This window comes from Grampus griseus (assembly GCF_964374135.1).
Source record: "Grampus griseus genome assembly, chromosome: 2".
NCBI lineage: Eukaryota > Metazoa > Chordata > Mammalia > Artiodactyla > Delphinidae > Grampus > Grampus griseus.
The window spans coordinates 67,552,262-67,577,036 of record NC_139018.1 but is presented as its reverse complement, the minus strand read 5'-3'; the positions used below and the strand labels follow the sequence as shown (position 1 = coordinate 67,577,036).

Genomic DNA, 24,775 nt, shown 5'->3' with positions numbered 1-24,775 from the left:
CCATCAATTGCTTTTGAGGAAAAAAATTTTTTTAAGTATGTAGAGGTAATACTGTGAAGGAAAACAGTGATTTTGCTATCAGTCTTGTTGCTGGGTTAGAGACCTGTTAACTCTTTCTAATGTTAACGTTGTATAATTTTACTGGATGAGCAACTAGCATAAGGAACTTGGGAATGACACCTAGAATGATATGGCTGTTGTAAACTCCTTTCCTTTGCTGGTAGCAATTATTTTTCTAATGTCAGTAGATTGTAAGGCTTCTTTTTTTTTTTTTTAATTTTTTAATTAATTAATTTATTTATTTATGGCTGTGTTGGGTCTTCGTTTCTGTGCGAGGGCTTTCTCCAGTTGCGGCAAGTGCGGGCCACTCTTCACTGCGGTACGCGGGCCTCTCTTGTTGCGGAGCACAGGCTCCAGACGCGCAGGCTCAGTAATTGTGGCTCACGGGCCCAGTTGCTCCGGGGCATGTGGGATCTTCCCAGACCAGGGCTCGAACCCGTGTCCCCTGCACCGGCAGGCAGACTCTCAACCACTGTGCCACCAGGGAAGCCCTGTAAGGCTTCTTTTTGTTTGGCATGTTAAAACAGCAAAGTAAACCCAATATTTGCTTTAGATCAATTCTGCTTTATCCTAAGAATACATTTCTTGACTTTTATTTTAATTCAGTAAGGAAGTTCAGTAGTCCCCCCTTATCCAAGGGAGATATGTTCCAGGACCCCCAGTGGATGCCTGAAACCATGGAGAGTACCAAACGTTCCCCCCCCACTACCATATATACTGTTTTTTTCTATACATACATACATACATACCTATGATAAAGTTTAGTTTATAAATTAGGCACAGTAAGAGATTAACAACAACTAATAATAAATTAGAATAATTATAACAATATGCTATAATAAAAGTTATGTGAATGTGGACTCTCTCTCTCAAAATATATTGTACTGTAGTCATCCTTCCTATGATGATGATGTGAGCTCATAAAATGCCTGCATGATGAGATGAAGTGAGGTGAATGACACAGGCATGGTGATGTAGCATTAGGCTACTATTGACCTTCTGACTGAAGGAGAATCATCTACTTCAGATGATCCTGTGTCATGAAGCCATGATGGTGTCGATTGTAAGATGTCAGGAGCAGATGATGTCAATGGTTGGGGCAGGACTGACAGGAAAGCACAAGTTTTCATCACACTACTCAAAACGGCACACAATATAAATTGTTTATTTCTGGGAATTTCCATTTAGTATTTTCAGACCTAAGTTGACCACAGCAACTGAAACCATGGAAAGCAAAACTGCTGAAGGGAGGGGATTACTGTATAGTTTTCTTTCTAGAAACATCTCTGTCATTAATGGGGGTGTTCCTTTAAGGGATTCTAATAGCCTATTTATGTTTTCTTAGGAATATATGATTTTAAAACTTAATGCAGGTTCCCTTAATTTGACCACATTATTTTATTTCATTTATTTTTGGTAAGAATTATGTCTTTTCATAAGTTTAAATGGTCATTAAGTGGCTTGATGCAAATTTTGACTACTGATGTAATAGCCCCCAAAATGCAAAGTAGTGAACATCTCTGATTTGATGGTGAGCTTAAAATTTTCTTTCTTTTAAATTTTTATAATGGAGTCACTGTGATGATAGGCTCCCGTGACATATCCGAATTCAACTAGACTTTACTCATCAGGAAATAGAAAAAGAATAAGAAAGAAAACTATTTAAAAAGTGTAGGACACCTGCTGTTCAGTTAATAAATTTGGACCTCTGCAGTGAATATGAGATGGGATAACCTGAATCTGCAGGTCCCCTAAGTCAACATCATTCCCCTCATGTTTCCAATTTTGGAATATTCTTGATCAAGCCAGATCTTTCATTTAATGCTTATCCTAAGGACAAGCAATCTGTGTCAACAGTGGAGGAAAAACTGTGTTGGGCTTACTGAGGGATGACAAAATACTGTACTTTATAGGTGATTTGGGAGCCTATCAAAGGTAATTTTCATTATACGTGATTTTTATCACATGCTCATTTGGGTACTCCCTTAAGATACCACTCCACTCTACTTAGGTGCTCGTGCCTTTAGTCTAACTTTCTGATTAATCCAATGATAACAAACAAAATGGTCTCTTTCATGAAAGTAAAAGTTTTTGTCATATGATTCTTTTCTTATTTCAGGCTGATTTGGAGCAATACAAAAAAGCTTTAACTGATGCTGGATGCAACCTTAATCCCTTACAATATATCAAACAGTGGAAGTAAGTTTTATTTTATTCTTCAGTTCTTACCATTTAAGAGAGTACAATGGAAGTTGAGTTCCCAAGAAAATGGGAATGTTACTAAGAAAACTGAACAGTGCCTTGGTATTTTTTTTTATTCAATGGCATAAATATTTCCTTATCTCCCCCACCCTTTCCACAACTTTATATAAAATAATGATGCCTTTCTTTCTTAGACATATTTTTTCCTATATTTTCTTCAAAGATGTGAGATGAGAAAGTCAAAGACTGAAATGTTTTGGGTCAAATGTCTCAAAAACATTTTTTAAATGTTTTAATTTCACTAATAATCAGAGAAATGCAGATTAATATAATGCAAAGATTTCGAAAATATTGTGCCAAGGATCCAGGAAAATTAACTGATGCATTTATACTCTACTATTAGAAATATAAATTGTCAAAATTTTGCTGGCTGGTATAAAAAGTTTTTTAAAAGAATAGCTTTGACCTAGCACTTTTCTTAAGAATTAATCTCGAAGAAGAAATTGGAGTTGTAAAATCTTAGAAGCGATTGTAATAATCGAATTTTGATAATCAACCTGAATGTCAAGGATTGAAATTATGTCATTTCCACAGGAATGCAACTGAGTCATTAAAAATCATGTTGTGGACGACTTACTCTAATGACCATTGAGAAATGGCCATGTTATGTTACCAAGTGAAATATAGTTTACTATTCAATGATTTGTTTGATAAATAACTTCCTTTGTCTCAGTGACTAGGGACTCTTCTAGACATTAAGAATACAATAGTGGAGGACTTCCCTGGTGGCGCAGTGGTTGAGAGTCCGCCTGCCAATGCAGGGGACACTGGTTCGTGCCCTGGTCTGGGAAGATGCCGCAGAGCGGCTGTGCCCGTGAGCCATGACCACTGAGCCTGCGCATCCGGAGCCTGTTGCTCCGCAACAGGAGAGGCCACAACAGTGAGAGGCCCGCGTAGCGCAAAAAAAAAAAAAAAGAATACAATAGTGGGACTTCCCTGGTGTCGCAGTGGTTAAGAATCCACCTGCCAATGCATGGGACATGGGTTCGAGCCCTGGCCCGGGAAGATCCCACATGCTGCGGAGCAACTAAGCCCATGCGCCACAACTACTGAGCCTGCGCCCTAGAGCTCACGTGCCACAACTACTGAGCCCACGTGCCACAACTATTGAAGCCCGTGTGCCTAGAGCCCGTGCTCTGCAACAAGAGAAGCCACTGCAATGAGCAGCCCGTGCCCCACAACAAAAAGTATCCCCTGCTCGCCACAACCAGAGAAAGCCCATGCACAGCAACAAAGACCCAACGCAGCCAAAAATAAAAATAAATAAATAAAATTTATTTTAAAAAGAATACAATAGTAAACATGCTATGGAAGGCTCCTACTTTCACTGAATTTACATTTGTGTTGAGGGAACAATAAGTCAACAAATAAGCAAACAAATGAACAGAGTTCTGTTAAACCATATTCACCATATTAAGTGATATAAAAAAATAAAACTAAGTGATAAGATCTTAATTTGTTGAGGTATTAGCTAAATTTGTTGAGGAGATCAGGATAAGCCTCTGGGTAGGTAACACTTGAGCCAAAACTTAGATGACATTTTTTACATTACGATCCCTATTATCTAACCATTTATCCATCCATTTGTGTGTGTGTGTGTGTGTATGGACATACACATATATACATATAACTGCATAGCTAAAATTCTGTTCACTTACTTAAATGCTAATAGTGGGTAACTCTGAGTAGTAGAATTTTTTTCCTTTTGGGTTCTTTTCTTTATTTCCAAATTTTCTACAACAGTATCTTCAGATTGTTTCTTAAGATAATTTTTTTTTAAGACTAGAGGATGGAATATGCTTCTGATCTCAAGTGTATCAAAAAAATATGCATAGAAGAGAAATATACCAAGTTGTTAACAGGTATATCGCTGAGTTATGAGTTTATGATTGCATTTTATTATCTATATTTCTGTTTGGTTTTTTTCCAATTTGCTTTTATTTCACTGTTTTCTTTTTTTTGGAATTTTATTTTTTATACAGCAGGTCCTTATTAGTTATCTATTTTTTACATATTAGTATATGTATGTCAATCCTAATCTCCCAATTCATCCCACCACCACCACAACCCCCCTCCACTTCCCCCTTTGGTGTCCATACGTTTGTTCTCTACATCTGTGTCTCTGTTTCTACCCTGCAAACCAGTTCATCTGTACCATTTTTCTAGGTTCCATATATGCGTTAATACACGATATTTGTTTTTCTCTTTCTGACTTCACTCTGTATGACAGTCTCTAGATCCATCCACGTCTCTGCAACTAACTCAATTTCGTTCCTTTTTATGGCTGAGTAATATTACATTGTATATATGAACCACATCTTTATCCATTCGTCTGTCAGTGGACATGTAGGTTGCTTCCATGACCTGGCTATTGTAAATAGTGCTGCAATGAACATTGGGGTGCATGTGTCTTTTTGAATTATGGTTTTATCTGAGTATATGCCCAGTAGTGGGATTGCTGGGTCATATGGTAATTCTATTTTTATTTATTTTTATTTATTTATTTTTGCTTTTTTTTTTTCTTTTTGCGGTACGCGGGCCTCTCACTGTTGTGCCCTCTCCTGTTGCGGAGCACAGGCTCCGGACGCACAGGCTTAGCGGCCATGGCTCACGCTCCTAGCCACTCCGCGGCATGTGGGATCTTCCTGGACCGGGGCACGAACCTGTGTCCCTTGCATCGGCAGGCAGACTTTCAACAACTGCGCCACCAGGGAAGCCCCTATTTTTAGTTTTTTAAGGAACCTCCATACTGTTCTCCATAGTGGCTGTATCAATTTACATTCCCACCAACAGTGCAGGAAGGTTCCCTTTTCTCCACACCCTCTCCAGCATTTATTGTTTGTAGACTTTTTGATGATGGCCATTCTAACTGGTGTGAGGTGATACCTCATTGTAGTTTTGATTTGCATTTCTCTAATAGTGATGTTGACCAGCTTTTCATGTGCTTCCGGCAATCTCTATGTCTTCTCTGGAGAAATGTCTGTTTAGGTCTTCTGCCCATTTTTTGATTGGGTTGTTTGTTTTTTTTGATATTGAGCTGCATGAGCTGTTTATATATTTTAGAGATTAATCCATTGTCTGTTGATTCTTTTGCAAATATTTTCTCCCATTCTGAGGGTTGTCTTTTCGTCTTGTTTGTAGTTTCCTTTGCTTTGCAAAAGCTTTTAAGTTTCATTAGGTCCCATTTTTTAATTTTTGTTTTTATTTCCATTACTCTAGGAGATGGTTCTGAAAAGATCTTGCTGTGATTTATGTCAAAGAGTGTTCTTCTTCTTCCTATGTTTTCCTCTAAGAGTTTTATAGTGTCCGGTCTTACATTTAGGTCTCTAATCATTTTGAGTTTATTTTTGTGTATGGTGTTAGGGAGTGTTCTAATTTCATTCTTTTACATGTAGCTGTCCATTTTTCCCAGCACCACTTATTGAAGAGACTGTCTTTTCTCCATTGTATATCCTTGCCTCCTTTGTCATAGATTAGTTGACCATAGGTGCATGGGTTTACCTCTGGGCTTTCTATCCTGTTGCATTGATCTATATTTCTGTTTTTGTGCCAGTGCCATATTGTCTTGATTACTGTAGCTTTGTAGTATAGTCTGAAATCAGGGAGTCGGATTTCTCCAGCTCCGTTTTTTTCCCTCAGGACTGCTTTGGCTATTCGGGGTCTTTTGTGTCTCCATACAAATTTTAAGATTTTTTGTTCTAGTTCTGTAAAAAATGCCACTGGTAATTTGATAGGGACTGCTTTGAATCTGTAGATTGCTTTAAGTAGTATAGTCATTTTCACAGTATTGATTATTCTAATCCAAGAACATGGTATATCTCCATCTGTTTGTGTCATCTTTGATTTCTTTCATCAGTGTCTTATGGTCTTCTGAGTACAGGTCTTTTACCTCCTTAGGTAGGTTTATTCCTAGGTATTTTATTCTTTTTGTTGCAGTGGTGAATGGGATTATTTCCTTATTTCTCTTTATGATCTTTCGTTGTTAGTGCATAGGAATGCAAGAGATTTCTGTGCATTAATTTTGTATCCTGCAACTTTACCAAATTCATTGATTAGCTCCCGTAGTTTTCTTGTGCCATCTTTAGGATTCTCTATGTATCGTATCATGTCATGCTTTTGTTGCAGTCCATAGGTTTTTCATCATCGTGTTTTTGTTGTAATTTGTCTCTAGGTATTTTTTGATTTCCTTTTTGATATCTTCAGTGATCTCCTGGTTATTTAATAGCATACTGTTTAGCCTCCATGTGTTTGTGTTTTTTATGGTTTTTTCCCTGTAATTGATTTCTAATCTCATAGCATTGTGGTCAGAAAAGATGCTTTATATGATTTCAATTTTCTTATATTTACTGAGGCTTGATTTGTGACCCAAGAGGTTATCTATCTTGTCGAATGTTCCATGTGCCCTTGAGAAGAAAGTGTAATCTGCTGTTTTTGGATGGAACATTCTATAAATATCAATTAAATCTATCTGGTCTATTGTGTCATTTAAAGCTTGTGTTTCCTTATTAATTTTCTGTCTGGATGATCTGTCCATTGGTGTAAGTGAGCTATTAAAGTCCCCCACTATTATTGTGTTACTATCAGTTTCCTCTTTTATAGCTGTCAGCAGTTGTCTTATGTATTGAGGTGCTCCTGTGTTGGGTGCATATATATTTATGATTGTTATATCTTCTTCTTGGATTGATCCCTTGATCACTATGTAGTGTCCTTCTTTGCTTCTTGTAATAGTCTTTATTTTAAAGTCTATTTTGTCTGATATGAGAATTGCTACTCCAGCTTTCTTTTGATTTCCATTTGCATAGAATATCTTTTTCTATTCCCTCACTTTCAGTCTGTTATGTGTCCCTAGGTCTGAAGTGGGTCTCTTGTAGATAGCATATATATGGGTCTTGTTTCTGTATCCATTCAGCGAGCCTGTGTCTTTTGGTTGGAGCATTTAATCCATTCACGTTTAAGGTAATTATCAATATGTATGTTCCTATTACCATTTTCTTAATTGTTATGGGTTTGTTTTTGTAGGTTCTTTTCTTCTCTTGTGTTTCCCACTTAGAGAAGTTCCTTCATCATTTGTTATAGAGCTGGTTTGGTGGTGCAGAATTCTCCTACCTTTTGCTTGTCTGTAAAGCTTTTGATTTCTCCGTTGAATCTGAATGAGATCCTTGCTGGGTTGAGTAATCTTGGTTGTAGGTTCTTCCCTTTCATCACTTTAAATATATCATGCTACTCCCTTCTTGCTTGTAGAGTTTCTGCTGAGAAATCAGCTGTTAACCGTATGGGAGTTCCCTTGTATGTTATTTGTCATTTTTCCCTTGTTGCTTTCAATAATTTTTCTTTGTCTTTAATTTTTGTCAGTTTGATTACTGTGTGTCTTGGCATGTTTCTCCTTGGGTTTATCCTGTATGGGACTGTCTGTGCTTCCTGGACTTGGATGTCTATTTCCTTTCCCATGTTACGGAAGTTTTTGACTATAATCTCTTCAAATATTTTCTCGGGTCCTTTCCCTCTTCTTCTCCTTCTGGGACCCCTATAATATGAAAGTTGTTACATTTAATGTTGTACCAGAGGTCTCTTAGGCTGTCTTCATTTCTTTCCATTCTTTTTTCTTTATTCTCTTCCACAGCAGTGAATTCCACCATTCTGTCTTCCAGGTCACTTATCCGTTCTTCTGCCTCAGTTATTCTGCTATTGATTCCTTCTAGTGTATTTTTCATTTCAGTTATTTTGTTGTTCATCTCTGTTTGTTTTTTAATTCTTCTAGGTCTTTGTTCTTTAATTCTTCTAGGTCTTTGTTAAACATTTCTTGCATCTTCTTGATCTTTGCCTCCATTCTTTTCCTGAGGTCCTGGATCATCTTCACTATCATTATTCTGAATTTTTTTTCTGGAAGGTTGCCTATCTCCACTTCATTTAGTTGTTTTTCTGGGGTTTTATCTTGTTCTTTCATCTGGTACATAGTCCTCTGTGTTTTCATTTTGTCTATCTTTCTGTGAATGTGGTTTTCATTCCACAGGCTGCAGAATTGTAGTTCTTCTTGCTTCTGCTGTCTGCCCTCTTCACTGTGTTCTTACGATAAGAAAAAAGTAGACAACAAACCTTAGTTTAACAAAAGAAACTGAAAACTGTCTTTTCTAATTTTTATAACATATACACTTAAATATTTGGCTGTGTTGTATATGTCATTGTGTTTTACATTATGACTTATGTGGAACTCCCTAATCAAATATTTGGTGTTAAAAGAGGAAAGGCAGTCTTGGGCATCATTTTACATGGTTACAAAGTATTCAATATATAATTTCTAATTTGTAACATTCTTTCTAATTATAAGGATTATATCAGTTTATTGAAGAAAATTTTAGGAAACTCAGAAAGGTATAAGGAAAGTAAAAATTTACCTGTAGTCTCCCCATTCAGAGTCTACCGCAAACCGTATTGTTTATCCTATATGCATATTACATATTTATATTTTTAATCAGGAAATCATTGTTATAGATGCAGTTTGTATTCTAGAGTTCCAATTACTTTCATTATGCCAGTGTTTCATCGTCTTAAATACAGCTGACCCTAGAACAACTTGGGGGTTAGGGACGCCAACCCTCTGCACAGTTACAAATTGAAGTATTACTTTACAGTGGGCTGGCCCTCTGTATCCCTGGTTCCACATCCATGGATTCAATCAACCACAGATCATGTAGTACTGTAGTATTTATTGATACAAATATGAGTATAAGTGGACCTGCATAGTTCAAACCCATGTTGCTCAAGGTTCCAGCTATAGTCTCCAATGGTAGTATTTAGTGTTTCCATGATATTCAGCCATATAAATGTAATATTCTTTATTTAACCCTTTATTACTTAGAGATAGTTAGATACATATTATTTATATTTAGATACTGGTATTTCTGGTGAAAAATAAATTTTTGTTAAAGACAGAAATTCCAGCCTACTGCTGAAAACAGCTGATTCAAATCCTCCTTTCAGAACTAAATTGTGATTTTTGTGTTTGGGATTTCTCTAATGGTATCAGCAAATTTTGTCCAGGTTGAAATAGAATATTTAAGCATTTCATCTTTCACATCTTAGTGATTCCCATTCTTTTTTTACTCTCATAATGTTTTCTTGTATTTAGGTAGGGTTTTTTTCCATTTACAAAAGCATTTGAAATGATAAGGAATTATAAAAGAATATTGATTCACATAAAAATGTTTATGGCATGCTATTATTAAAATGTTATAAACAGTATGTACAATATGATACTATTTTGTTTTTAAAGTATATATGTTGTGTATGCATATGTTCAAAGATTAGAAGAATGTATGCCGAAATCCTAACAGTGGTTACTTCTTAGTGGTAGGGTTCTTCTGGGAGCATTCTGTTTTCTGGATTCTCTACAGTGAACATATTCCCAGAAGGAAAATATTTTTTAAAACATAGCTAAGTGCCATATTTTTGCAGAGCCGTCAAGAATTCTATAGTTTAGTTAAAGACATTCTAGACATTCATTTAGAAAGATTTGAAAATAAATGACTATATGCAATTCAGTATAAAAGTGTATATGTAACTAAAAGGAAATATCATTGAGCAGTAGAATTAGAATAGTGTTAATGAAGAAAGTGGTGGTTTTGAGCTGAATCTTAAAAGGAAATGTACAGTTTTTTATTGGAGAAGACAGTGAGTTTATACCCTCAAAGGACAGCATCCCAAAGGCATGTGTCTGGGAATGAGAGAATATAGAATGTGGAGAATAGTAAAGAGACTAAACTTAATCAGTATGTGATTGTTCTTTTAAAACAGAAAGTCTCTGTTTCATGTTAATGATCAGATATTTAAAAAAGAAAAGAGAAATCCTGAAGTTTGGGGAACTAATGCATTTGTGTTTTTTAAAGAATTTCACTGTTTTAGTACCAGTTGCTCTCTACTTGAACATTATTTTTCATGGTTACAAATTATATAGTCAATGTTTGTATAATTGTTTCAGTGTTAATTTTACTGAAACACTATATTAGTTGAAAAATTTCTTTTCAAAAACTGCATAGTAAAACTTATGGTTAGTCAGTAGATATTTTAATGCCATGATACTAAATGTTAGCTCAAATAATCAGTGTTTAAACACAACTTTCTTATGTCATAGGGCTTTTGCCAAGATGGCTTCAGCTCCTACCAGCTATGGCAACACTACCACTAAACCAATGGGGTAAGTATTTTTAATAATTCTGATTGAATAAGTCTGGTACTCCAGACCATAAATGGACTTTTGTGCCTTAAAAACACAGTGTGACACTTTGGATACAGAAAGTTTTCATTGTGATACAGAACAAATGTCAGCATGCCTTTAGCTTCCATAGGTAGTTTAAATGCTGTATTTTACCTGGTATGGCTTTGTATGCTTCCTTGTTCTTAAAATATTATGTTTGGGCTTCCCTGGTGGTGCAGTGGTTGAGAGTCTGCCTGCCGATGCAGGGGACATGGGTTTGTGTCCCAGTCCGGGAAGGTCCCACATGCCGCGGAGCGGCTAGGCCCGTGAGCCATGGCTGCTGAGCCTGCGCGTCCGGAGCCTGTGCTCCGCAGTGGGAGAGGCCACGACAGTGAGAGGCCCGCGTACCAAAAAAAAAAAAAATTATGTTTTTCATTTTCAGAAGATACATGAAGTTTAAAAACTGTTTTTGTATCAATGTTGATAATATAGTCTTGAAGCTAGACACTCAAGACCTAGCTTCAAGATGGAACTAGGCATACTGCTAAATGATAGAGAGGAAATCCTCAGGGCTGGGTATGACTTCTGACTTCAGAAAATCCTGTACAGTATGTGTGGTTTTCAGAGGAGCTAAACAAAGTGATTCTAACTGCTGTTTTCCATACCATACTAGCTTCAAATTCCTAGCTTATTTTTTGGAGCTTAGAACAAAAGCATGAAACTGGAGGAAAACCGGTTTACCTACCCCGAGCTGCCAGTTTTAATGAAACAGTTTCCAAAAAGTAAAAGTACTTGGCCTAAGGCAGGGCCTTGCAAGCGCTTGGCAAAATGAATCCATTTGGCCTCACCTTCAGACAGTGCTGTGCAGGTGAGCCCACTAACTCCCTGAGAGTTACCTGGTACCTGGGAATTGCCTCAGAACTGTCCACTCAACAGAGATTACTTTCTTTTGTTTTTGTTAAAGAAATGATTTCCATCCTGTCCATCTCTTCATTTCAGAGGGGAGTGGGACAAGATAGGAAAAATGAAAATATATTTGGAAAATTACTCTCATGCATTTAATGAAACAGACTTTCCAGTTCTTTGTCTTAAAATCTTGCTGTATCTTAAAAGCCTATTAGATTTCTTATGGATTTTGTAGTTGAGGATTTTAATAAAATGTGTTATAAGAAAACCTTGGATGATTTGAAGGCTTTCCCTAGCCTTCTTTTTTTTTTAATTAATTTTTATTGGAATATAGTGCTTTACAATGTGTTAGTTTCTGCTGTGCAGCAAAGTGAATCAATTATACATATACATATATCCTCTCTTTTTTGTATCTCCTTCCAATTTAGATCACCACAGAGCATTGAGTAGAGTTCCCTGTGCTAAACAGTAGGTTCTTGTTAGTTATCTCCCTAGCCTTCTAATATCAAAATGCAAGATTACCATTCTGTCCCACAAAGCATCCTTTGATTCCATGTGAGAGAGTTTTTGAACCACAAATATAAAACCAATATGGCAAGTCATTTGTGTTATTTTTGTTGTTAAAAATTCAGACACTAAACAGTCTTCGAAGTTGAGGTAGAATTCATCAAGTATGTTGTACTTCACATTTTTATATGATAGGTTTTGTGTATGAGGGGAGAAAGTATACAATTGCAGGATTAGGTCTAGCAGCTATGATATAGAGAACACAGTAACTTTTGACCTATTCGTAATACTTATAGACGTATATGTTTTGAATATGTCAGTGTGTTTTGAACTCCTAAAGTGAGTCATCTGAATTACTATCTTTTTTTTAATTGAAGTATCGTTGATTTACAATGCTGTGTTAATTTTTGCTGTACAGCAAAGTGATTCAGTTATACATACATACACATTTTTTAATATTCTAGATTACTGTCTTTAATTTATTGTTTTAACATTAAGACAATCAGGAAAGCAAGGAATTCTCTTCAGTTAATAATTTGCTTAAATACTATAGCTAAGGCTTAGCAATTAAAATGTTTATATTGAGGGCAGCTCTCAATTTTTATATTTTATTAATATCGACTAGTCAGAAAGTTTTATTACTATTTTATTGTTAAATAAAATTGTGGCAGTGATGTCCATGGAAGCAGAAATTCTCAGGTCACTTCTGTTTAGTAAAAACAAAGGTGGTAGGCACATAGAGCATCAGCATATATTGTGTAATCAGACAAGTATTCTGTCTGTAACTGGAGAGATAATTTGTACTTAGTGCAGTCCTCTTCTTTTGCACCTAGTCTCTTATCACGAGTCATGAATACAGGATCACAATTTGTGATGGAAGGAGTGAAGAACCTGGTATTGAAACAGCAAGTAAGTACAATTGTTAGAAAACACACTGGTAACTTTTGAATATAAATGTTGGCAGGTTGATTGCTCAGATAGAGCAGCTTCTACATATATTTAAGTACAAATATTAGGAATATAATAAAATCAAGGAGTCCTTTACTGGTATATTTAAGGCTGTGAGGGTGTTTTACAGGTATAGTTCACAACTCTGTAATTATATGCTTTTTTTTTTTAATTTGCTAATTGGACTTTACTGACATTTTGATTTCCTTTAACTATTATCAGGTTTGTGAAAGTATATTAATTGAAAAAAATGAACTTAACCTTAGAATAATGAACTGTTACAAAAATGCATATCATTTAAGTTTTGACATATATTAGGAGAATATTAATAAACTAATAACCTTAATAGTTTAAAAGCCTGTGTAAATTAAAATAAAAATATTTTAAGTAGAATATATGTTTTGAAATAATGTAAGCTATAGCTTGATTTCATACTTCATTTTGGAATAACAGTCTTAGTTTTAAACATAAGACTTTTTTTAATGACTTTTGTATTTTTGTTGTTTTCCTGTTATTCTTATATATAGATATTTCTGCTTCAGAGTCATCATTAATTGATTTGGTTTCAAACTGGACTTGTTTTTAACTTTTTGTTATGGAAATTTTCAAATACACGTTAGTATGTCAAATACTCCTGAGCCCTTCACCAAGCTTCAATACTCAACATCGTGCCATTCTTGTTTCATCGTCCCCACTTATATTTTTTTATTTGATTTATTTTTAACTGGGATATTTTAAGGCAAGTCTGAGATATAATATTTCACACACAAATACTACAGTTTGTAGTGAGAAAGATTTTAAAGGCCAAATTAAGAAAAGAAACAGTTAATTATCTGTTATTCAGATCTGAATATTAAGTGTTTACTTACTTGTTTTCAGAATAAACTAGATCTTTTGTTTCTCTGAACTTCTTCCACACCTTTTATCTTTCTTATGATGTTTACCTGTGGTATTTTGTATTAACATTATTTATATTTTACTTCTTTTTTTTCCAGTTTTATTGAGATACAATTGATATATATTGTTTTACTTATTGATGGCAAAGAATTTTTTTCCCCATCTTTGAATTTTCCATAGCAGTTTGCAGAAAGTAGGTATTCAATTTTTGTTTGAATAAGTGAATAAGATTTTATTGTAAAAAAACATGTAGTGTTAATAAAGAACAGTTAAAAATCCTAATTTGCTGTCTTTAACTAAAAGGCTGATTACTTCCTAACTTTCCTTCAGAGAGATTCCAGATTGCTTTATTTCCTAAGTACTTGGGAAGACTTTTTAGCTTCATTATCACTCTTAGGAATTATTTTCAGTCCTTCCCATTCTGTCTCTCTTCTGGTAAGAGGCTACTACTAAATACTTAATCCACTTTTTTACTGGTTCACGGTACTTCCCTGAGTCAGTTCGTCTTTACTCTCTTAGACTACTGAAGGTGAAGAGACATAAAAATAGGAGGTTGGGCACATTAGTGACCAACATACTGTACTTACAGTTTAACCTAGCACCTGTTAAAGAAAAAATTACTCATGACACTCATTAAAGTACAGTAAGGCAGACTTTATTCAGGGGGACCATTGAGAAAGATGTTGGGACCATCACAATGGAGTTTTGAAGTCTGGGAGAGAGATTGGGCTTAAGTACAAATACAAAAGTGGGAATTTATAGCCAAGGAGCAGGGTGTAGGGAATCAGTGGTTGGAAAATTACCAAGAGGAAATATCAGGGATAAAGGGGGATCCTGGCTAAACCAACCTAACAGGATTCTTGCTGAAGGCAGGCTAGTGTGATTGGACATCACCTGGGAGGTGGTAGAAGGTGAGGAACCCGATGAGATACCGAGGGTGTTTAGATACCGAGGATGGAGGTGCTGGCTATAAACTGACTTTAGCAGGATTCTTTCTAAAATTGGACAACGCAGAGATGGACACAGAAGTCCACAGGTCGAGGCCCAATTGAAAAAGTTCAAAGAGCCTGAGTAGAATCTCGTCTAGGAGAGAACCTTTGTCACAGCACTCTATTTATTATCAACTACGGACAAGATGATTTCATATGTGAGACAAAGGGGAAACCACCAGTTTCTAAGACTACGTCTGCCTTTTGCTAGATAGACTGGCTATTGTATAACTACGTATAGTTAAATTTAGTTTTAAGGAAAAGTACATATTTTACTTAACATGTCACTGTTAGAAGGAAATCCCAGTAGTAAGATTCCCTAAACAAAGGAATCCTTGTCACAAATAACTGATAGCATTGAGCAATTACAGGCTTTAATCTTTATTTATTTATGACTGCGTTGGGTCTCCGCTGCTGCGTGCAGGCTTTCTCTAGTTGTGGCGAGCGGGGGCTACTCTTCGTTGTGGTGTGTGGGCTCCTCATTGCGGTGACTTCTCTTTGTTGCAGAGCACGGGCTCTAGGCACACGGGCTTCAGTAGTCGTGGCACGTGGGCTCAGTAGTTGTGGCACACAGGCCCTAGAGCACAGGCCCAGTAGTTGTGGCGCATGGGCTTAGTTGCTCCACGGCATGTGGGATCTTCCCGGACCAGAGCTCGAACCCGTGTCCCCTGCATTAGCAGGCGGATTCTTAACCACTGTGCCACCAGGGAAGTCCTTGTAATCTTTTAAATGATCAAATTTACTTTTTGAACTTATTACCTTAGCGTCACATGATACACATCCCCAAATGATGCCTGTAAGAAGGGTCTAAAGTGATCGACTTAAATATTTTATTGTGCTAACACAACAGTGTGTTTTATTTAAAGTTAAGTTTATAAAATATAAAACAGATTATCCTCTGTGACCTCAAATCCTTTTGCTTTTCTTAACATTGCAAATAACATACTGCTTTGATATAGGCAGTTTCTCACTTACAGAAGTAAAATTTGAAATGACTGGTGGTTACCTCTTTCTATATCACATTTCTATCACCACTGCTAAGAGAACCAGGCCAGTTTTTTAAATAGATGTTAATAAGACTTTTTAGGAAATATTTATTGATTTGGGGGACACTGGTTATTGATTGGGGGATAGTGGTTCATTATATATTGTGAAGTAAAAATAAAAGTCATTATAAAACAGTAAATTCAATATGATCTTTTTGTTTTTGTTTAAAAAAAGAAAAAAAATAGAAGATACTCAAGGATATATAACTAGGTTTTAAATGTTAGTTTTTCTAGGTGAGAGTATTCACCTCTGATTAATTCCATATGATAAATTATTAGACTTCAATTATGGAATCAAAAGAGTGAACATTTCTAATTGTTCTTAGTAAATGTTACCAAATTGCTGTCCAGAAAAGTTGTACCAATTTGCAGTGATTTACAGCACCTGTTTCTCTATATCCCGCCCAAACTTGGACCTGTGTGTATGTGTATGTGTGTAATCTTTGTAAATTTAATACTTTTAAAAAGTCTCTTCTAGAAATATTTAAACTCATAGAAAGCCATTTTTAAAGTTACACAGTCCTAACGTTCTAAAATTTAGAGGAACTGCTACAGGTAGATATAGGGCAGGTTGGGAACTGAAAAAAATGTCAGAGAAGAGACTGGAAAAGATGAATTCTTTGTTTCACACTTGTAAAATTCTGTTTAATTTATGCCTCTTAAGTCTCTAAGTATTTGTTTTGATCTTTTATCTGAATAAACATTTTAAGCTATAAAAACATTAGATAGAATAGGATGTCTTGTCATGTCCAGTTTTCTAGGTCACTTATAAGAGCCTTTTATACTTTTTTCTTTCTTGGGCAGCATAAGTTTTATGTATCACAAGTATTAGCTATCACATAAAACCATTTGAATGATATTCGCAAATTTGAAATATACTTATGTGAGGATAATTGTACAAGAACGTGATGATGGATAATGTAGTACTAATTTGCATAATTTAAAAGTCTTCTATTTCACTTTCTTTGGCTTGTTTGCTTAAATAATCACTCTTTTAAAAATGAATTAACAACAAATAAATTGCAAGCAGTGGAATTCAGTAGATTAAAAAAGACTTAAAAGATATATCACCTAATTGCAATGTATAGCCCTTATTAACATTATAATTTGAACAATGAAACTGTAAGAAATAAATTTATGGAGCAGGAAAATTTTGATACTGACTAGATATTGAGCTGTATTAAAAATATTTGCTGATTATTTTAGGTGCGATAGTAGTGTTATAGGGGTTTTTTTTTTTCTTTTAGGAGTTCTTATATTGTGGAGATATATATACTGAAATATTTATTGCTAAAATGATTTGATACTGGGAACTTGTTTTAAAACAGCCTAGGGAGTGGGGAGTGAGAGTATAAATAAAATAAGAATTTGCCATGAGTTGATAATTGTTGAACCTGAATGATGGAAATTGATGTGTTTTATTGGGTCCAGGTAATCCTGTTTCTTGATTTTATTGCCATTAATATGCTATGGTTTTGGGAAAAAATACCACTTTATATATTTTATTCTTTCCTCATCTGTAAGATGTGGATGTTGGATTCACTCTGTAGATCCCTTCTGATTTATAATTTTTAAATTTTGGAAATAGATGATCCATCCTATTCCCCTTCCTCCTATCTGCTTCACTGACAACTTTCCAATATCCGCATACTCCATCTTATTCTTTACTTGGCTAATACAGTCTTCCAGATAAGTATTCTCTTCAAGAAAGTACACATGCTGCTTATCATTCATCAGGACTTTGATAATCAAGACAGCAGCGACTCTTGTCCCAACTTCACTGCCTAGTTCATCGTCAGAGTATCATCCCAAATCCAAGGCTACCCAGGGTGGGGCAGGGGCTGCGCGGGGGGGGGGGGGGGGGGAGTTGGAAATAGTCACCATAGACCAGATGGCAATACAGGGCAACAAGTGGCTAATCCTAGGAGAATTAGAGGGGAAAAATGTTTTTAACTGTTTTGGATATAGGGCTGTATTATGTTTTTTAGATTGTCTGTTTTTTAATTTCTTTGCATATTTTATTTTAATTTTGTTTTTAAGCAATTATGCCATCAGAGACAAAAATTAACATTGTTTTTATTTAAACTTTTCCAGTGACTAAAATCATAAAACGTGACTATGGTCATAAAACTATTAAGGATTTTTAGAAATTAATTTCTCACTGTATTTTTTTTCTCCCAGTAATATTTCTAGTTCATATATTTGAAATTTGAACATCTTGGAAATAGTGATCCTTAATTTAGGATATTCACATGTATGGGATTCTGTCTCTCAAATCTAAATAGATATAGAGGCTTTCTACTAATAAAAATTTAGTTAGTAACCTAGACAATAATATTTTTCATTTTATTTCTGAAACAGTTTCTAAAAACAATGAAATATATGCTTGGGAATTTTTAAAATAATGGGCTTTCATTTGATTAAATTTCATTTATACCTCTGTTATTGAGGTACACAATTTTTTTGTGTCTTTAAAGATGAGTGAACAGACCATTTGGTGAGTGAAGAAAATTGTATGGTTTTGTTCTGCTGTTTTCTCTCTGTTAGCTGCCACAGTTCAGTTTTTTCAATTAGTAGAACTTAGTTATCTTAGATATAAATTATTATCAATATAAAATTCATTTTAAAATGATTAACTTAAGTCTTCATATAGGCCAGATAGAGCATTAGTTGATGACAGAGCTCTCAGAGTTGTTTCCTGAAGTACTCTTTCTTAGGCCTTTAAAGACATTATGTATTTCCTTTATCATTCTCTACACTGCAAGTTTTCCTGAATGTGTAACAGTGTGTGAATTATTGTGTGGTGTGGCAGTGGTAGATGACTCTTTTGGTGTTATCTGTTTGTAAAGACCAAACAAAAACATAAAGAATTGTCTCTGGGCTCTTAAACTTCTGAACTGTACTGCTAGAAAGAAATTTTTCTTGTGTTATTTAATGACCTATTCACTAGCAGGCTTATCTTCAGATACAGCAGAGATATGAAATGCCAAGTAAAATTTAACTGTACCTTTTAGGAAAATCTTATTTTTATACTAAGTGAAATATTCAAATTTCCAGTTATTTTCACAAATACAATAAAAGTAATATGACTCATATGGCTTTATCAATTATATAAAATCTTTTCTGAACTTTTCTCCATTGCACATATCTAATACCATAGTACAACTCAGAGAGCTAAACAGAGAATTCAAAGTAAATAGAGGGGCTTCCCTGGTGACGCAGTGGTTTAGAGTCCGCCTGCCGATGCAGGGGATACGGGTTCGTGCCCCGGTCCGGAAAGATCCCACATGCCGCAGAGCGGCTAGGCCCGTGAGCCATGGCCGCTGAGCCTGCGCGTCCAGAGCCTGTGCTCCGCAACGGGAGAGGCCACAACAGTGAGAGGGCCGCGTACCGCAAAAAAAAAAAAAAAAATGTAAATAGAGAAATGGATATAAAATTAATTTTAGTAAAATGTTATAATTTATAATGTTGCCTTGCTCCAGAATTCTTTTTATTGTTCCTGTTATGTTGCAAAGTACTTCATCTTTTGTTGGTGTTACTTAGAACAAATTTGTAACTGTAGTTTTTTCTTTTGAAAGCATTTTTATAGATTTAAATCTGTACCCAGTTATTCTTTAGAGAAAGTTATGGTTTAGACTTACATTCTTAAGTGAACAAACTCAAGTTTATTTGAAACAAAACTTAAAAGGTAAAATTTTGAGCTCTCTTTTTCAAATTCTAAATAGAATTCAGGAAGTACATTCAGTCAGCTTGAACATTTGGTGCTTGTGTTTATATTAAGAAGTTCCTGGCCAACAAAAATATCAGAGAATAATGAAATAACTTTAATTTTACTTGCCTAAGATTATCTTGAAAGATTTTTACTTGCCGATCTAGAGAAAGGAAAAGGAAAAAGAAATGCATATTTTCTGCCTGGGCAAAGCAGCATTTTCCTTAGTGATGGTCCATTTTAGTAACAATAAAATGTTTTATGACCTACAGAAAGTAAAACTTGTAAAATAGTAATGTGTTATCTACAGTTATTTGAATAATGAGATTTAATGTTGCTTCTGTTGTATGAAATCTCTAAGATACAAAACTATTCTTTCCAGAATATTCTGTACAGTTCACAAAGGAAATATCAGTTCAAAGTGGGCAGAATACCATCCCAGTAGGAAGGTACTTTGAATAGGCATAATAGTCACTTAGTAAATTTTCTGTACCCAATGTGTTGTTACGTTCAAAATAATGGTTAAAATGGTCAGATTGAAACATAGCAATAGTATTTCATATCCCCATGCATGTAAGCATGTCAAGGGGCAATCTTCTGTCAACACCAGTGTTATACATTTTATGTTCAAAGTGGAATGTGTTTTGTAAGAAGATAATATAGTATGTCATTGAAAATTTGGAATTTATCCCAGGCAAAATTAAAGCGGTCAATAAAGTTGTGTGTGCATCCATTTCCCCATTTTTTCAAAGAACACAAGTATCTTATTGGCTAGAAGAATATACAATAGAAATGAAAAAACTCTGTTAGGTCATTTAATCTCATATATTTCTGCAAACTTAAAGTACTATTTTTTAAATAAATCTGCAGAAAGGAAATGAAAAAAAGGGGGTGGGGATTCTTACTCAGTTAAAAGCTTACAATTACGGGTGTTAAAAAGCAGACATCCAACAAAGTAAAAAGCCCAAATATGTATTTGTACTAAAACCTGGATACACCTACACATTTTTAAAAATTACGTTTTTTCTATGGAACCTTGAATAATGCCAAGGGTATTTACAACTATGACACCATTCACAGAATACTTAATCTTCGAATGTGTTTAATTGAAAGGTAAGCATACTGAACTATAGAATGATTAGGTTGTTTTGCTACTAGAGAAGAATTTTGGTTTGTTATTTCTTCTAATATTTAACAAAATACTCACTGATCTCTTCCACAGAATCTACCTGTTACTCGTATTTTAGACAATCTCATGGAGATGAAGTCAAACCCTGTGAGTAGCATATAACACTGTACTTGTAAGTTCTTGAACATACCAGACTATATACAAAAAGTGATAAACTCAGAGTTTGTTGTGGGCTTAATCACAGCAGACTACATGCTGGAAAGGAAAGAGTCCATGTTCTCAAACAGCCTTTTTTAGCCATTATCACAGATAAATGGGAATTGGTTTCTCAGCTGCTACATCACTCTGGCCAGCTTTCATCCAAAGTAAATGTAGATTATATCCTATATATGTCCTAAGGAGCAAGTTTCTATAAATAAAAAAGAACTAGTGAGCATCAGTTGGTGTACTATAAAGAGTACCAGATCAGTTTAATTTTATGAAATTAAATTAGGAGAGGAGTGCATAGTAAAAATTTTAAGTGCATGTATTCAGATGGCACCAAGTTCTTTGGGGCTGAAAGGTAAATTGAGAGAGAAATTGTTTGATGAAGAGCTAAATGGGTAAATAAATATGAGCATTTACTTAAAGAATGGGTTTTCAAGCTATCTGTTTATAATTCAAGAAAGGAATGCAAAAATCATCACAATCTGTTTCATAAAAGAGCCCATCCTGTTACTGTGGCAACTAGAAATAGAGTGGTTATCTGGAATAGAGAAAAGCCGCATGATCAAAACCCTCATCTGGGTTGATCTGAATCACTATAGACTTGGCATCAAGACTTAGGATACCAGGCTGAGAGAGAGAGTGAGAACAGAATCTTCAGTTAAATATGTCATTATTTTGTAATTGTTAAAACATTATTATAACATTAAAGGAAATTAACAAAAACAAATTTTAAAATCTGTCCATGTGAAAACAAAGATATAGTGTTATAAAAAAGCCCAAAAAGGGGCAATTACAGTTATGAAAGGAATGAGAGAATTGTCTATAATGATAAGCTAAAAAGGATTGGATTCTTCTATCTGGGAATCAATATAGAGAAAGTGGTATACAATGTAGTAAAAATAGATTTATTACTACATCCTAGAATATATGAAGAAGGAATGCTTCTTGAAAAGCCTGAGAGAAGTATGATTTATGATTAATTGTCTTATAGACTACTACTTCATAATAGGCAGTAAATTTCTGGAAGATATTACCCCAAACAATAATAAAGATTAAAAATATAAACAAATGCAAAACTTTAGACACCATATCCACAAGGGGTTAGGCAAGTTCAGGATATTTTGTTGCTGTCCCTAATCTAGAAGTCGAGATGATGGATAAGGACAGTAATAATGATAATAGCTAACATTTATTGTGCATTTCTTTAGCCAGGAACCAGTCAAAACATTTTTCATATAGCTCATTTAATCCTCATTCGAACCTTCTAAGAAAAATACTATTTTTTTAAATTATTCTCATTTTATAGATGAAGAAACTGTGGCACAATTAACTTGCCCAAGGACACACAGCTAATAAATGGCAGAGCTGAACAGGCCACATTTTTCACCACTGTGCTATATTGATTAGGGCAAGAGCCATGCCCTTCGTAGAATCATAGAACTTTAGAGTTTAATGAAACTGTAGAATCTTAACTGTGAAGGAGAGGAAACCAAGAGATATTGTGACGTTTCCCAAGGCACACTATTTTTAATAACAGAATTGGAACCAAATACCCACTACTTCTGAATTCCTGCCTACTACTCATTCCAGCATATACACACCTTCCACATATCTGTCATAGACATACAGATGGCTAAATTATAGGTCTTATGTTTCTCCAAGTTCTGTAAGTTCATTTATCAGTTCTATTGACTTGAACTTTATAACTGAAGGCACATTACTACAGACAGATATTTTTTAATTAATTATAAAAAGTAAAATTTTTCAGCTTTGAAAGCATTTTTTCATCCATCTGCTAGATGAGACAGATGCCTGCTTCCTCTCTCATCCCTGTCTTGTTCCCATATTGACAAATTGATTTGGAGGCTTTGAAGAGATTAACAAAGTGTACTAAGTTAGACCTGACTAGTCATCTTGAATATATCGTATCTCAAAGGCTTTAAGATGCTATAACCTAATTCTAGATGAATTCTTATCACTAACGTTTATTAAGTGTTCTTTGATTTGTCTTGATTGGATATAATGAAAGAAAGGGATTAGGCAAGATACGAGGTAAATTTCATCTTCCCTTGTACATCTGGCTAGTAGCGGTTTCCTAGAGCAAAGTGTTGAAGGATTATGGCACTGCCTTTGGGTTCAGGGAGAGTTCTGTGATTGATTAGCATCGTCCACCATTGAATGCAGGACTAGGTAGTGGCAACAATGCATGGTTTGTCATTGATCACGTTTGGGTAGGTTCATCCAGAAAAGAACCAGATAACGTTTCAGAAAAGAATGAGTTCCTTTGGCTGATTGTACCATGGAGGGCAAAGGAGGCAGAGATTAGGAAGTGACTACATTATAAACAGTAAAGCAGTACTTTCCAGCTCCTTTAATATCAAGAAGCTAGTTTCCAATGTAGTATGGAGGTCAGCAACCCCTTATCCACAACTTCTGAAGTCCAAGAGTTCTGAAAACTAAGAGATTTTATATAACTCATTTGGTGGCAAAACCTAACCTTAACTCAAGTTGAGGTTCTTCGTACTTTTGATTTATCCTACTTTATGTTAATATTCATCTGTTTAGCTCCAGAAATATTAACGTGTTAGATGATGGGGTGCTGCCCTCTATGAATATTATATATAGTTTATGCATGATATTATCTATATGCAATTTTTTAAATTCAAAATTCCAAAATACATCTAACTGCAGAGGTTTCAATTATGAGAGATTGTGAACCTGTATTAGGTATTCTGGACATTCAGTAAAATCATAGACATATAATAATAATATAATAAATTCTAAAAGCAAGAATATTTAAGTACATTAGGTTATAAAACAGGTATATTATTTTTCTTAGTTACTTTTTTTTGAAGTATAGTTGATTTTACAGTGTTGTGTTAGTTTCAGGTATACAGCAAAGTGATTCAGTTATATATATATATTCTTTTTCAGATTCTTTTCCCTTATAGCTTATTGCAGAATATTGAATATAGTTCTCTGTGCTATACAGTAGGTCCTTGTTGGTTATCTATTTTATATATAGTAGTATTCTTTTGTTAATTCTAAACTCCTAATTTATCCCTCCGCCCCTTCCCTCCCTTGGTAACCATAAATTTGTTTTCTATGTCAAAACAGGTATATTTTTGAGAAGCAATATGCATAGTGGTTAAGAGCTGGGGTATTGAAACTAGACTACCTGGGTTCAAATCCTGGAGTTCCCACACTTACTTGTCATGTGACTTTAGGAAAGTTAAAATAAATAACTTCTCTGTACCCCAACTTGCCCATCTGAAAAATAGGGATAATAATAACCACCTCATAGGTGATAGGGGATTATTTAATTTTACTTAGAACAACGTTTAACACATAGTAATTGCTCGGTAAATGTTGATGGTGGTTACCCACTCTACCAAATTAATAGATTCATTAGTAGATTCATCAAGTATTCTTAAAATAAGCCAAACTTGAACTTTCTAAAGAAAAATTCCATAGTCATGGTAGAGTTCTCTTTTTTTTTTAATAGGAAACTGATGACTATAGATATTTTGATCCCAAAATGCTGCGGGGCAATGACAGGTAAGCAGCTCTTGTCTTGTACAATTTGTTGTAGGTTTCCCCACCCCCACCAAGAACGGAAATAACTTTACTGATTTTTTGTTATACATCAGTAACTGCTTATTATTAAAAATTCAAACTATATAGAAAACTGGTAAGTAAACAGTATGTATAATCTCTTTACCCAGAAGTAATCACTGGTAATTATACCTAACACTTTGATGCTTTTCCTTCCAAGTGTAACATGCAAAAAAAATACATTTTGATGTTTGTTGTTTTTAATGAAATGATGGGGGTATTACAAACTATGTGTGGGTGAAGAGAATTTGGATAATCTGTGTGTTTTTAAATGAATATTCTTATTGGACCAAATGAAAAGATGGGAGC

At 34.8% G+C, this 24,775-nt stretch overlaps 1 protein-coding gene across 5 annotated transcripts in view; it reads left to right on the top strand.

The window, feature by feature from the left end:
* Positions 1-24,775, top strand: part of SCFD1 (sec1 family domain containing 1) — a gene marked incomplete at its 5' end in the record, with an annotated part of 133,274 nt that overhangs the window by 92,446 nt on the left and 16,053 nt on the right. For all 5 annotated transcript variants that reach the window (XR_014296330.1, XR_014296331.1, XR_014296332.1 and 2 more), the window contains 5 exons: positions 2,180-2,259; positions 10,451-10,513; positions 12,760-12,835; positions 20,738-20,791; positions 24,357-24,409. Coding sequence is in view for 2 of the 5 variants with exons in the window: in XM_082647827.1 (XP_082503953.1) it covers positions 2,180-2,259; positions 10,451-10,513; positions 12,760-12,835; positions 20,738-20,791; positions 24,357-24,409 (326 nt within the window). The remainder of the gene's footprint in view (positions 1-2,179; positions 2,260-10,450; positions 10,514-12,759; positions 12,836-20,737; positions 20,792-24,356; positions 24,410-24,775) is intronic.